The sequence below is a fragment of the Mus pahari genome, chromosome 22 (genome assembly GCF_900095145.1).
Source record: "Mus pahari chromosome 22, PAHARI_EIJ_v1.1, whole genome shotgun sequence".
NCBI lineage: Eukaryota > Metazoa > Chordata > Mammalia > Rodentia > Muridae > Mus > Mus pahari.
Window position 1 is genome coordinate 4,113,060 of NC_034611.1, and position 15,553 is coordinate 4,128,612.

The 15,553-nt window shown below is 46.1% G+C and overlaps 1 protein-coding gene across 1 annotated transcript in view; it reads left to right on the top strand.

The window, feature by feature from the left end:
• Tram1 (translocation associated membrane protein 1) overlaps positions 1–15,553 on the top strand; it is a 25,152-nt gene continuing 9,599 nt past the window's right edge. The window contains exons 1-6 of the mRNA XM_021222102.1: positions 1–283; positions 9,102–9,165; positions 10,381–10,502; positions 10,627–10,743; positions 12,006–12,064; positions 13,712–13,796. Of these exons, the coding sequence (XP_021077761.1) occupies positions 161–283; positions 9,102–9,165; positions 10,381–10,502; positions 10,627–10,743; positions 12,006–12,064; positions 13,712–13,796 (570 nt within the window). The 5' untranslated portion in view covers positions 1–160. The remainder of the gene's footprint in view (positions 284–9,101; positions 9,166–10,380; positions 10,503–10,626; positions 10,744–12,005; positions 12,065–13,711; positions 13,797–15,553) is intronic.

Genomic DNA, 15,553 nt, shown 5'->3' on the forward strand with positions numbered 1-15,553 from the left:
TACTGGCTGTGGGATGGGAAGTGAAGCCCCAGCGAGCGGCTGCGGCGGGGCGGTGCGGAGCAGCCAGCGGGAGGCGGCGGCGGCGGCGAGGCGGTGAGCAGCCGAGAGAGCTCGGAGCCGGGCGGAGGGAGCACCTGCAGGCACAGGCGGCGGCTCCACCATGGCGATTCGCAAGAAGAGCAACAAGAACCCGCCGCTGCTGAGCCACGAATTCGTGCTGCAGAATCACGCGGACATCGTCTCTTGCCTGGCGATGCTCTTCCTGCTGGGGCTTATGTTCGAGGTGAGCCCTCCTTCCCGGACCCCGGACCCGGAGCCCCGGCCAGGCCCGCCGACCCTAGCGTACCCGGCCGGAGCTGCGCAGCCCCCCGCGGCCCTGCGGCCCCGGCCCGGTCCGGCCCGCCGCCCCCTCCCGCGCCGCGCAGTTCCTGCTTCCCGCGAAGGGTTACGTGGCAGCCGGCGAGGGGCCGGCGGGGGCGGCGGGCGCGGCCGCNCTGGCCCTGCGCGATGGGCGGACCCGGGGCCGGGGCAGCGGGGCCGGGTGACTGACGGGGACCCCCCCGCCCGACCCCGACCCACCGCCTCGGCCGCTGCCTGCGCGGAGGGCGAGGACCGGGTGCTCGCACCCGGTGGCCCCCCGCCCGCCGACGGCCGCTCGTCCAACTTTCTGCCTGGGCTCTGGACCCTGGGTTCCCGGAGGATCGGGTCTGATCCCGACGCGAGGCTCTCGCAACAGCTGTGTTGAGGAGTTGAGCGATTTCCTTTCTTGAAGCAGAGGCGATGAGACTGTCAGGAGTGTGTAAATTCTCTTCCCACAGATCTGAGTATTTTGATGACTTATTTAACAGCTGTTGAATGTGGGTAATAAAGTTTGCCAGGTGAACCTGTGACATCCCACGGGTTTTTTTTCCCACCCTCCTCAGTACTTCCGCCCACTCCCCTCCCCCTTCCATTTTTTTTTTTAAATCTGTAAGCCACTGAGTCTCATTAAATATATTGATATATTGATGATTACCATTTTGTCTCCCCTCCCCCTGGCATGTAACCTAGTGAGGATAAATATTTCGTCATCCATTTTTACTAGTCTTTTTCCGCTGTGGAGAATAGAGCTTTAAAGGTTTGAGTTGAAAGCGAGGAACTACTGGAATGAGACAGCCAGTGATGAAAAGTGATTACGATTTTGTTTTTTGTTTTCCGTGGAGCCAATTTGGTGTCATTAGATAACTTTCTATGTTATGTTATGTTTTTTCTTTTCCAAAAGACTTTTCTGAATTTACATGTAAGTACTTCTTGTTCCTGATAGTGTCACAGATGGTTGTGGCCATTTAACTAAGGAGGTTGCAGGGTGAAGGGCAAGGAGAACTAGTCAGAACGCTTACTAGATAACCCAACTCTGAGACGCTGTTCATCCCCCCTTACATCGCTTGTACAGGCCTCACAGCTGCTGTTGAGGAATAAGATGATTCTGCTTAGAGAAGTTTGACAGTATTATATGAATGGGTGGTATTTAAAATCTAGGGTTTGATTGTGGCCCTGTAGTAAATGCTTGCTTTGATTATTGGTTGTAGCGTGAATCCAGGAGCTTTATGCCTGAGTCTTTAGTGCCTGGTGCTCTATCGCTTCTGTGTGGCTCAGAAGTATGGATCTGGGTTCAGTTATAAGCAGCATACACAATGCTAAATATTTGTAATCTCTGAATTTATGAAAACTGATTTCTTGCTGTAGTATTAAAGGTGCCACATGGACGTGGCCAGTAGGCATTTGTCACCATATGCAGGAGAGTTGTGAATTCAAATCCAGTGGCAACTACATAGTGAATTCTAGCTCCGAAGACCACTGCTCAGCTCCACTTCTCATGCTAACAGCCCCTGCCTTCAGAGGTGTGGTGATCTGCTGAGCATACTCACAGGCTGTAAGGGAAGGAAAATTGACAGCAGAAGTCTGGACACTTAGAAATGCCACAACCTGGTTTTTATGTAAACTTCTGTCCTATGTTCTAGGATGGTCACTATTACGTTAATGACTTCTTTTTTGAGGTCTTTTTGTGTTGTTCTGGCTATCCTGAAACTTATTAATGTAGACCAGGTTGGCCTCGAACTCACAAGAACCACCTGCCTCTGCCTTCTGTGTGCTGGATTGAAGGTTTCTGACAGTAAGTGGATGGTTTAATGCTAACTAGAAGCTTTTAAATCACTCCAGAAAGGTGTGATGTTAAAATGGTGAACAGAGCAGAACAGCCTGTGCGGGTCCTTTGTTTTCCTTAACCATATGGCAAAGATGCAAGTTTTGAAAGCTTGGGTTCAGGTGCAGAAGAACCTGACAGCGTGGGGTTTTTGGTGTGCGACTCTGAAAATAATTGCTACTTAATCTCAGTCTAACTGTAGAAGTACGGCGTGTGTGCCTGCTGAAATAAAAGTGAGGATGGTTTTTGCAGAACTACTAAGCCTTTTGTGACAAATACTGAGGAGATATTAGAGGGTTTGTGGTAAATAAATAACAAGGTGTGTTACCAGCCAAACAGTCCAGCGCTTGGGAATCCTCTAGAAGCCTCCACTCTGTAGCTGATTCAAGTTAGGGAGTATGGGACCGTGAGTTTCCTTCTCTCTAAGTGGGTTTCCAAAGACGTGAAGTTGAAGTTAGCTGATCTGCATAGTGCCTCCCTCAGCTTATGGCTAGTCCTTAGCAGCTCATCCAGGCGGGAAAACACGTGACTAAGGTTTTAGTGACTCTGTGTGTGTGTGTGTGTGTGTGTGTGTGTGTGTGTTGTCTGTATGTCTGTCTCTCTCTGTGTCTTTCTCTCAAGGTTGAGGAAGAAGTAATCTGTTTGAGGGAAATGTTTGACTTTAGAAACTTTTTATTATACAAATCTTGTAAATAAAGTTTTCTTTTCACAGTCAATGTTGTCTTCAGAATGCAAAAATACTAATAGTGGTTTTGTACTTAAAGTAGGAAAAATTGAACAATAAAAAAAGATGTAAGAGTACTCTGGGAGCTTGCTAGGAGGGACAATATGGAAGAGTTAAACGAGGTTCACACACTAGTTCTGAAAGGAGTGCCTGCTGGGGGCTGGGCAGGATTAACAGGGATCTAACTTTATTTCTAGATTGATGTGTGCACACCTGCACACACAAACCTTTGCACCACAGCACACGTGTAGAGATCAGAGGAGTTATGGGAGTCAGATCTCTTCTCTCAACATATGTGATCCAGGATTGAACTCAGATCAGCAGGCATGACAGCAGGAACCTTTAGCCACTGACCCACATGTTTTATTACTGTTTGGTTTTAGTTGTAATTTTAAATTTTCTACATGTATAGATGTTTTACCTGCATGTGTGTCTGTGCACAGCTTGTGTGCCTGGTGCCCTGGGAGGTCAGAAGAGGGTCTCAGGGCCTCTGGACAGTTAGACAGTTGGGAACTGCCGAGTGGGTGCTAGGAATCAAACCTGGATCCTCTGGAAAGATAGCAAGTACTCTTAACCACTAATCCCGCAAGTTTTCTTTTTAAACATAGCTTGTCTTAATGGCATTTCTGTATGTCTTAAAAAAAAAAAAAAAAATTTTATATAAACTAATGGAAAAGTTGAATTTGTTAGAAATTCATTTACCCTTCATGAATCCAGTGTATACAATAATCATGCCTACCTCTAACAGTACAGAATATGTCTCATCTTTATAACATCAGACACCAAGCCTCCAACTGATAGCCACTCAAAAAAAAGAAAAACCACTAAAATTTTGACTTTTCATATAAAAACTTGGATCTCTCATTAAATGTGTTAACCTATGTAAGATATATCTAAATTAATTTCACTTTTTTCTTTCTTAGAAGTAGATAGTAGATAAATGTCCCAAAGGGCTATTTCTGCCTTTTAGTGCAATGAGCATCAGGGTAGAGTGTGAACCAATGAGCCTTACTGCTAACTTGCCGAATGGAGCATTGCTGGATGAAAGGTGAAGTTTGGGAAAGTGGGAATGGCAACAAGGTTGATTTCCTCTACATTCTTTGGTGGGTATAGGTCCTATTTTTTCTCCTCTCTTCCTGCCTAATGTCACATGCTAAGCCAACTGGAAGCCAGATCTTAATTTTATTTAGAAGCCTTGCATCAAAGGGTAATTTAATTTTTGTTGTCATTAGAATTTGGTACTATCTTTATCTTTGAAGATTTACATTTGCTGTGTATAAAGGAAAACAAAGTTTTCCCTAGCCATGGTATCGATGACTTCACATTATAAACTGGCAATGTGGACTTGGAGACAGCAAAAGAGACAGAGCAGATCTGCAAGCAAGCATCCATCCACATCCGATAGCCACCACACACACACACACACACACAGAGAGAGAGAGAGAGAGAGAGAGAGAGAGAGAGAGAGAGAGAGAGAGAGAGAGAGAGAAGTCTGAGGCCAGCTCAGAGGAGGCTTTGTTCATCCAGTGTGTTCAGGGAATCAAACTTAAGTGGGCAGCCTTGAGGCAAGTCTAAGCCTTCTTGTCAGCCCCACAAATCTCACCTTAAATCCTTTTGTAACCTTGTATAGACAGACAGACAGACAGACAGACAGACAGACCTCTCATTAGACTGTGTATGCGTGTGGGGGTCAGAAGGTGACCTGCAAGAGTTGGCTTTCTCCTTCCAGCACAGGAATCCCAGAGACTGATTTGAGTGTCCGCCTTGACACCCAGCAGCACCCATCTGCACCCTCTCACCAGGCCCCCACCAAGTTTTAGTGCAGTATCTTTCTTAGACCTCTGTCCATCTGATTTTCATCTCCTCCCTGGGGACTAATTCACTTTAGTGACCATATTTTAGATATATTTGGGGTTCTTTTTGTGCTCTGTTTTTTGTTTGTTTGTTTGTTTTGTTTTTAATCATAGGCCCTGATTTATCTCTAGATGGTGAATTCCAGGATAGCCGAGTTCAGGCACAGCCTACACAGTTCTCCTCCTCCCCCACCCCCACCTCATTTCCCGATGTTCTTTGCCAGTTGTCTAGCTAGCTGGCATTGTTGGTGCAACTTTGCTTCTTTCCTTTCCTCCAGTGTATTCACTTGTTGCTTAGCCTTTCTTCCTAAAACCTTTCCTTGACTAAAGGACAGCTACTGCGCCTCATGCTCGGGAACCATGTTCAGTACCCCAGGAGTGCCTGCACATGCTTCCACACATTTTACTACACTGTATGTTATGTGAGTTTGCTATACATAATGTCCGTGCTGGTTTAATAAACCAAGTATTAGGAAAGACTAACAACAGTAATAAAGTATAACAGTTATATTCCAGTACCAGTTCTATGAAGCCGGCCTCCTGCGTTCAGCCTTACGATGATGTGAGGTGAGATGAAGTAAGGCAGTTAGGCAGGTGTTGGCCTACAGTGTCAAGGTTACCATGACACAACCACGACACAAGCACTGCCATGGCAGTTCATCTGACAGCCACACAGCTTCTAACAGGCCAGTGGTGCCTACAGCTCGAGAGCACTGGACAGAGGTGATTGATGTTCCTGTGAGACAGTGAGACAGCACAGGTTCTGTCACGTGTCTCTCTGTAACACAGTGGAAACCTGACCTTCCTGTCACAGAGTCGCCCATGCTTTCAAGGCTGCTGCTGACCACAGATAAATGAAAACCATGCTTAAGAGGAGACGACTGGTCTTGCCTTTCCTCACCCTTGTCCACCCTCAGCCCCGACTTTCCTTGTCTGTGTAAAACAAGCTGGTCTTCAGTTCATGATCCTCCTGCTATAACCTCAAGTGCTGGGGTTGCAGACATGACCGCTTTCCGGGCTGTTTCTGCCTTTTGTATGCATCTCAGCTCCCACTACTGAAGGGTTCTGGCAGAGTAATCACCCACGTGTTGATAGTCACACATTAAGCTTTTTACCTCAGACATCATCTGCAGTCTTTGTACTTGTCTTGGCCAGCTGCTTTCCCAGTGAGGACTATGTAATCCTCCGCATGCAGGTCCCCATTATCCTTTACAGGGAACATTACGTACCCCCATACACATTCATGCACTGGGAAAACATGTTTTATCAGATATAAGCTGGCGTGATAGTTCAGCCCTGTAATGCTAGGATTTTGGAGTCTGGGGGAAGATTTTAGCTCTTGGTTAGCTGTAACTACTTGTCACGTACCTCAAGTGTTTGTGTGTGTGTGTGTGTGTGTGTGTGTGTGTGTGTGCACGCACACGCATATGTAGGGTGTGGGAGGATGGATCTTCATTCTTATCCATCCCCCCTTCATTCCTCCATATACAGATTTTTTTCATTCACATGAGTAAGACAGTTCCATCATTGACTCATGACAAATTACAGTCAAACACAGGGATCAACTGCGTATAGGGTATGTAAGAAGCAAATGGAATGCATGCTTAGAGCTGAGTCCCATCTGCAAAGTATCCCATGGCATATATGCAGATACTCCAGAATTTAAAGACAAAACAAAACAAATTCAAGTTGCTTTGGATCTTAGGTGTGTGTGGATAAGGGAGAGCTAGCCTGTGCTACTCTCATTGGCCCAGGAGGAAACACTCGAGACTTCTCTTCAATACATCTTTCCATTGTTTCCTCTTTCTGGCTGTGTATTTATCCCCCACCCCTGGAATTATCTGTTAGCCCTGCACAAAGTCGGTCTTCCACTCCTCAAAGCAGCAGCATCGCTAAGAGGGTTCAGTACCATCTCGTGACTCTTTGGATTTCAGTTCTCACAGTGTGATCTCTCTACCCCTTGTCACACCTATGAAAACAACTTTGTAAACTTATCTGTATTTGAAGCATTTTCCCCTGGGCTTTGGGGATGCCAGGTTCTTCATTATCTATCCATCACTAACATTTCTTTTTAGTTTCAGGTACCACTCACTGGCTTTCCCAGATTTTCAGTTTGGGGAGTCAGAGCGACGTGAGTTGTCCCCACTGCTTTAGGTCTGTTGCAGAGTGAGGCCACTGATGGAACAGCAGGTGTTCTCATTATGTCACAAACAAGCAGGGACATGAAGAGGACAGAGAGTGTTGTCTCACAGGCCCACTTAAGGCCTGACCCAAGTGACCAGCCAGCTCTCACTAGGTTCCATGAACTAAAAGGTTGTAGTGGTCCATGGGCTGGGTGGGGACCAACCATGGACACTGGGCCTTTAGGAGACACTTCCCCAAAGCATGACAGGCACTTGAGCTTTAGCCTCTATCTGTCCTCTCTGAAGACACTGCACACTTACATAGATGGTAGATAAATGCCCACAGGTCAGCTTGCATCCATAAATAGTAACTCCCAAGGCTTCCTCTAAGTCCTGCCTGCTGGGTTCCTTATTGACTATAAGCCGCCTGCAGCCCTTTCCAGCCGTGTACCTAGAGACACCTCAACTCACGATGAGTCTCTCCTCTGTGGTCTTGTGTCTCACAGTTTTACTAGAGTTTGTCACCTCATTGCGCAAGCTTGAGCACCGTAAGTGACGTGGGCCTCCTTTCTTTTGCTTATCAAGCCATACTCAGCCTTGAAAGTTCCTCAATCCCACCACCACCAAGTGCCCTTCGTGGGATGTCTTGCAAGAGTCTCGTCACCCTGATGAATTGTGTAGTATTTTCTAGGTGCCGTGCTGGGCCCGTCTTTAAAGTTATATTGGTATTCATCAACTTCACTGCATGGAGGTCAGAAGACGACCTACAAGAGTCGGTTCTCCTCTACCACGTGGGCTCCTGAGATTGAACTCAAGGGCCCTTGTTGACTGAGCCATCTCGCCAGCTTCCCTATACTCGATCTGGGCATACAGTGACAGGATGCTGTAGCACAACCCCTCCTCAAATAGCACTTACTTCATGATAGGTTTGATAAAGGTCAGTGTAGTCCTACCATAATGTGTGACTCGTCCTAAGGTAGTCTGATAAAGGAACTGCCCACTCTGGGGAGACAGGCCCTTGAAAGTGATGGAACTGAGTTCTAAAGGGAGAAGACTTTCCAACAAAGAAAGACTGGCAGGGGGCCACAAAGTAGGTGTGGCCGTTGGAGATACAAGTGCAGACCACACTGTCCTAGGAAGACAAGAACCCAAGGAAAGAATCTTGGGAAGTAGAGCAGGGAACATGGCCATGCAGTTGGAAGATGATTGTGGCAGCCATGTGGAGACTCCGAGGGGCAACAGACCCATTAGGTTATACCTGGCAGGCTTACAAAAGATGAACCAGCCCCTCCTTAAAGCCTTGCAGGCATCCTGAAGCACCTCAGTACTGTCTGTCTGCTTCGGCCGATCCTGATGCGTGTCATGCCTTGTTTCTACCTCTGCTGCCTTCTTCATCCCCTTGTGCACCTTGGGAACTTTAAACAAGATCTTGCACCACAGCTCCGAGAAGCATTTCCTACCCCAAGCACGTAGAGTCCTTCATCCTGAGTGTCTGTAGGGCAGGTTGCCCTTCATCCTGAATATCTGTAGGGTAGACTGCCCTTTATCTTGACTATCTATAGGGTAGGCTGTTGGCACAGACCCTGCAGTATTTGAACAGTTTGTCTACCAGTCCTGACAAAACCCAGCGTCTTATCAAGGATTAGTTAATTCATTTGTATTTGAGCCTTTCTGGTGCATCACTGGCCTGTAAATGCTTAGTAAACATTCCATCTTTGGGTTCTGACCACTTTACTGTGACCAATAGTCAAGTTAAAGAAATATTTACTGCCCAGTTAACCAGGCATGTGCTCGTGGGGGGAAGATGAACACACAGACACTGCATGTGATCCATCTCTTACACAAGTTCTGGTTCCTTTTATTTATATTGCATTTTCCTTGCTGGGAACTTCATGGTGATTGTTCTATAATAGAGAATGGCTATTTGAGAAATTATTGCTTACTGGATCAACTGAAGCGATCTCTTTTTTGGGGTGGTGGGGGGGGGTTAACAGTACAGATGAGTTACATGGTCGAAAACACAGAAAAACCCTTCAATGAGTTACCCACCGGACTCTACTTTTGATCAGAAGTCTCCACTGTGCCTACCCAATGGGCCACAGAAAAGGGGACCTTCTTCTTTTTCTTAGAACTGGGGGCAGACTTTGTAATCTTTTTGCCTTGGTACGTTCATTTGGAAGAGAGTCACAGTTGATGTCTTTCTTGTTTTCTTTCTCCAGATAACAGCAAAAGCAGCCATCATCTTTGTTGCTCTTCAGTATAATGTTACCCGCCCTGCAACAGGTAGGTATTAGTTACGCATGCAGCTGAACAGAGTTAGAAGGGTCCGTGGACACTAGAGTCTATATTCATTTCTAGTGTCCAGACTTTATCCTAAGCAGTGGAGGAAACCTAGTTTTCTGTGTTTATTGTTTATTATGTATTTTGTGCATGGTCTTGAAATTCCATCAGAGAATTCTTTGTATTGCTCCTCGTTTAGGTTGCTGTACAGTCAGGGTTTCTACAGGAGTAGTGCTCCACTGCAGGCTCTCTGTACCAGCAATATAAGCTCTTCAGACTCGTTCTTCTCATTTTTGTTGAATTCTGCGTCTAGCAAGTATTTTGACTAGAGAACATATTAGTAAACTCTAGGAAATATCAGATAACTGTGTCCCCTATACTTTTATTTTAGAAAGGTGTATTTCCAAATTATGCTATGTAAAAAGTAAATTGCCATGGAAAGTTGGCTACGACTGACTGTCACAAGCAAGAGAGAAGATGCTTGCTTCAGGAAATTGAGAATGTCTGGCAGTGACCTGCCCTGGGGTCCCCACCTTGGTGGAAGAGCGGAGGGACAGGCCCTGTTTGTTCTGTTGATTGTAGTTTTATAAATGCTTGATTTAGTGACAGAAGACAAGTCGCTTGAGGGCATGCTTGAGATGCCAAGGTGATGATGTCCTTACCTAAATGTCCCTAAGCAAACCCCCACACTGCAAGAACAGGTGTCAACAACTCAAAATACTAATATTTGCTTTGAGACATTAAAGCAAATTTAAAAACTGCAGTAACTTTGAAGTAGTAGTTGCATCTCTCTAGTGCTTAGAGATCAGAGCCAAGGCAGATAAAAGTTAACTTGGATTCCACCAAGCGTCTTAATGGACGGTCCAGTTTGCACATCCAGCCAGGGCCTGCAGAGGCCCCAGAGAAGACGAGAGTAGCCCAGGCAAGGCTGCTAGAGCCTGGCTCCTTCCCCTGTTTTTTGGTTTCTGGTGGCCGTGACTAACATGTGTCAAGTCTTTTGTAAGTAATCTCTGAAGCTTTGGGTTGTAGAAAGCCTCTTTGGTTGTCATTTCCCTTTGACCAGAGACCCTCGGGGAGACTTGTCTAAGGGATGTCTGTAGAACCTTTACTGAGTTAGTCGCCTCTTGTTTGTTTCCATGACTATGTTGTACCGAGTGCTGTTTTCACAATCTCACGTATATTTTTGTGTGTCTGTGTGTGTGTCCTTTTGGCCTTCAGAAGAACAAGCTACTGAATCAGCGTCCTTATATCAGTATGGTATCAAAGACTTGGCTACAGTTTTCTTCTACATGCTAGTGGCGATAATTATTCACGCCATAATTCAGGAGTATGTGTTGGATGTAAGTATACAATCTCAGAAATCCCTATTTTATAAAACACTCCTAGTTCTCCATCTCCTGACCACCATATATTAAGTGTGTTTTATATTTGTCCGTTATTCCTAACAGCTGCTTTTATTTCTAGAAAATTAACCGACGGATGCACTTCTCCAAAACGAAGCACAGCAAGTTTAATGAGTCTGGCCAGCTCAGTGCATTCTACCTTTTTGCCTGCGTGTGGGGCACGTTCATTCTCATCTCCGTAAGTGTGGTCTTGGTTCTCACCTCTTGTTTGACACTAAGACCTCTGCTCACGAACGAGTGTGCTAACTGTGTCAGAAGCCTCACGTCTTTAGGCATAGGGTGCCATCACTATATCTTGTCGTCACTTGCAGATCTCTCGTGTCAGCAGTGAGCTTGCCTAGGTTAGGTAAGCGTGAGTGTTGTCAGTCATTTCCTCCTTGACCGCTCTAGCTTCTCCCAATGTATAAATGTTTAAGTACGGCAGTCAACCATCAGCTCTCTTAATGAGAGGAAAGACAGTATCCACAGTATCACTAAGTAACAGCACCTTTCATTCGTATCCCATTGCATGGCTTTACACACTTTTGAGATTGTTAAGCACATAATTCTTTTAAGTCATCATGGTGGAAATCAATAACAGACAAAGTAAGATGACCAGGATCTAACCGTTAATGTCAGAGATATATTAAGAGTCAAAAGGGAAATGTCAGCTTATTATATCTGTGTGTGTGTGTGTGTGTGTGTGTGTGTGTGTGTGTGTGTACACTATAAAGGTTGTATTGTGCTTTAATGTAAAAGTTAGCAGTGAAGTGTAATCTTCTTAGAGGCATCACTTAGGGTTTGGAGGGAGTTTTTGTTTGGTTGGTTTTGTTTTGTTTTTTGGGGGGTTTTTTGGTTTGGTTTGGTTTGGTTTGGTTTTTTTTGAGACTGGGTTTCTCTGTGTAGCCCTGGCTGTTCTGGAACTTACTCTGTAGACCAGGCTGGCCTCAAACTCAGAAATCCTCCTGCCTCTGCCTCCCAAGCGCTGGGATTAAAGGCATGCGCCATCACGCAGGGCTTGGAGGGCGTCTTTGCTTTGTTTCTTGTAATGTTCACCAAACACATGTAGTTTTCTGAGGAGAAGATTTGCACAGCATTGTGTGAATTTGCATCATTGTGAACTTCTGTCAAGAAGTACCATTTTCAGTTCTCTGGTTACATGTCACAAGATGTGCCCTTGAAGAGCTGGGCTGCTCCTGCCACGCTCGTGTGTTAGTGGCAGAGCGCTTTTTGCCCGTGCTGCCTTGCACCTGGACTCGGGGCTACTGGACCGTACTGGAAAGCTGGGTATTGGATCTTACTTGGTTTTATATCTCGGGCTCATTTTCACTTTGCTAACTTAAGCAAGTCAAATCACATTGGACAAACTAAAGCATTTGATTTCCGCATGCTCTTTGGAAACTTTTGTGAGGAACTATAAATATTTGTATGGTACTCACAGATAATTGTCCTGTCTCCTAGGAAAACTATATCTCAGACCCAACTATCCTGTGGAGAGCGTATCCCCATAACCTGATGACGTAAGTTATTTTCCCCCCACAGGCCTTTCTTAGCTAAAGACTGTTCATTTCACAGACAGTTCGAATCCACTGTGTGGTTCTCCCTCTGGACCTGATAACAGTACATGAGGTGGAGCATTGCCTGCAGCCTAGGACAGTGGCATCACCCTGTCATAAGGAAAAGGGGCTGGGTGCTGTTCCTGTCTATCTCCATTACCTTTACCAACTTGAGACAAGTGATTGTAACAAAATTTTAAAGAGTATTTTATAGTGTGTGACTGGTGCCAGAGAAAGTGAGAGAAGACTTCAGATCCCCTGGGGCTGGAGTTTTGCATGGTTGTAACCCACCATGAGGGTGCTTAGAATCAAGCCCAGGTCCTCTGTAGGAGCAGCGTACGCTCATAAGTGAGCAGCCCCCCTTTACCCTTCCCCGTCAGCATGACTGCATCTCCCTGTGGTTTCTGTCTTTTCTTTCCATATTCCTTTATTCCTGCTCTGTTCTGTCAGATTCCTAAAGCTCAGGTTCTTTTTCTTCTTGCTTGCATCCTGGATGTCTATACATTGCTTCTGGGAGCTCCCAGTCAGAATGACACAGTTCCCTCGTTCTGGGAGCTCCCAGTCAGAATGACACAGTTCCCTCGTTCTGGGAGCGCCCAGTCAGAACGACACAGTTCCCCCGTAACCCTGTCGTAAGAGAATCTTCCTTTTTCCTTTGACTTGCACCCCTGCAGTGTTGGCTGTTTGGTTTATATTTACGTAGCATCTGTAAATGATTTCGGATGTTCTCTGTCATCCCACGCGTGTGAGCCCTGCTTTGCGCTCTTACCCGTCGAGACTTTTGTCCTCCTGTCAACATTGGAGTTGTCTCTTTGTTTATTCTTTCTGCTTGGGAAGGTATGGTGGGTACCTTGATAGTACTCACTGAATACTTGGTGGTCTAAAAACTAGAGAAAAATTCACGAAGGAAGGGAGTCATGTGACCATAAACATACTTGTTTTAAAGCCAACAGTGATATACTATCTCCCTTTCTGAGTCACACGTACATACAGCTGTGTACCTCCTAGAAATGATTGCAGGTTGGCTTTTCTACTTTACTCAGAGGGAAGAGTGGAGATGGTTGGGCAGAAGAGGCAGAGGTGTGTGGTGTTCAGAGGCGACACGGAGTCTGACTGAGACCTTCTCCCAGAAACCCTCCTTCTCTCAGCCCCGCCTTCCCTGCCTCTGTCTCCATTAGTTTGCATTCTCCCATGTTGCAGCCCAGAGGAAGTAATCTCTCACGAAGGAAAATATTGCCCACTTCCAGTGATGCATTGAGCCATTGCTTTGCCCTGGCCCCTCCCCTTTTACCATGTATTCCTTGTAGCACTGGGCGGTTTTTTTGCCCCATCTCCCTGTTGATGAAGCCTTGTCGATCTGTGGGTCTCCTGTTCAGCCTTAGGTAACTGGCAGACAAGGCTGTGGCTTTGCCCATTGGTGCAGTGCCACCGTTGACTGAGTGGTGGAGAAACTGGGCAAGCTTCCGCCTAAAGTGGGCGGCACGTTGTGTGGGATGACAGCTTGGCCACCTCTTCTCCTGCCTTGTGGCACCGCTTTGGTTTTTGGTTGTTGTTGTCTTTGTTTTGTTTTTAAATACTATCCTTTAAAAGATATTTCCCTTTCTTACTCAGATTTCAAATGAAGTTTTTCTACATCTCCCAGCTGGCGTACTGGCTCCATGCATTCCCTGAACTCTACTTCCAGAAAACCAAAAAAGTAAGCTGGATTTGTATTATTTTGATTTTTAACTTTAAAGAATTGTCTTGTCGCTGGGCAGTGGTGGCAGCGCACGCCTTTAATCCCAGCACTTGGGAGGCAGAGGCAGGCAGATCTCTGCCTTTGAGGTCAGCCTGGTTTACAGAGTGAGTTCCAGGACAGCCAGGGCTACACAGAGAAACCCTGTCTTGAAAACGTAAAAAGAAAGAAAGAAAAAGCAAACAAACGGTCCAAGTGTGCCTGTGCCCTTGGCCTGAGCTCTGTTTCGGTGGTCTCAACCCACCACCTCCCCTCAGAACCTAGCACTCTAAATTTTTTTTTTTTTACATTAAAAAGCACTTCTGATTCTGTTTTAGCATGCTGATTGCTCATTTTTAAATTAGTGGTAATTTAAATTAAAACTTAACCAAGTTCTTTAAAAATGGGCTTAGTTTCCTCTTACTGGTTTTCTTTTAGCAATTTATTTCACCAGTAACTAGTTGGGTTTCAACTAGCAGTTCTATATATAAGTCTAAAGGAAGAAATCTGTGATGACAAAAAAGTAGATGGCAGTTAAATTTTCACCCTTCCTGAGGTAGGTGGGTGGGGCAGGCATCCTTTAGCCTGTGTGAGAGGCCTGTGCTGGAGAAGTAGGTAAACTACTGGAGCGCTCCGTGCCCCCTAAGAAGCTGGCCTGCAGGGCAGTACAGTCACCGCTACAGTCACCTCTACTGTTCTTTCTCCTGGCTCCTCAGAAGCTGCCCAGCTGCGCACGTGCGTGCACGTGCGTGCACGTGGAGGGGGGGGAGGGGGGATGATGGGGGGGGGGGAGGGGTGCTCCCCTCTGTAATCTCCCTTCTCTCCGTCCTGTATGCCTTATACTTCACACTTGTATTCACATGAAGGTTCTTCTTTCAGGATTACCTTCCCCCCCTGTAATAAATTAATCAAATATCTTTATTTTTAATGTAGATCTAGTTTAATAATAGTTTAATAATGATTTAGGATGTACTTGAAAGTAATGTCAGGGAAGGATAAACGACTAGGGTCCAGATGAGACCGTTTCTGTCATTTATTAACGACTGAGCGGGTTCATTGTACTTTTGTTGGTTGTGTGCTTGCTTAGCCACGTTTGCCATAGCTAGAAGGTTTGGTCTTCGAGAAGTTTTCCTAAGTGGTATTATGACATCCATTTACTGACAGACAGATTTACCTCTTCCCTCCCAAAGCCCACAGATAGTTTGTAAAGCATGTACTGCAGATAGGCCCTGTGCCCTCTGTTCCGTGTGTGTGCCCTCTGTTCCGTGTGTGTGCCCTCTGTTCCGTGTGTGTGCCCTCTGTTCCGTGTGTGTACCCTCTGTTCTGTGTGTGTGCCCTCTGTTCTGTGTGTGTGCCCTCTGTTCTGTGTGTGTGCCCTCTGTTCTGTGTGTGTGCCCTCTGTTCTGTGTGTGTACCCTCTGTTCTGTGTGTGTGCCCTCTGTTCTGTGTGTGTGCCCTCTGTTCGTGTCTGTGCCCTCTGTTCCGTGTCTGTGCCCTCTGTTCTCTGTGTGTGCCCTCTGTTCTGTATGTGTGCCCTCTGTTCTGTATGTGTGCCCTCTGTTCCGTGTGTGTGCCCTCTGTTCCGTATGTGTGCCCTCTGTTCCGTGTGTGTGCCCTCTGTTCCGTGTGTGTGCCCTCTGTTCTGTGTGTATGCCCTCTGTTCTGTATGTGTGCCCTCTGTTCTGCCAGGCTTAGCAAACAGCTCCAAAGTAGAAGCCATGTTCTCTGGCACATGCCAG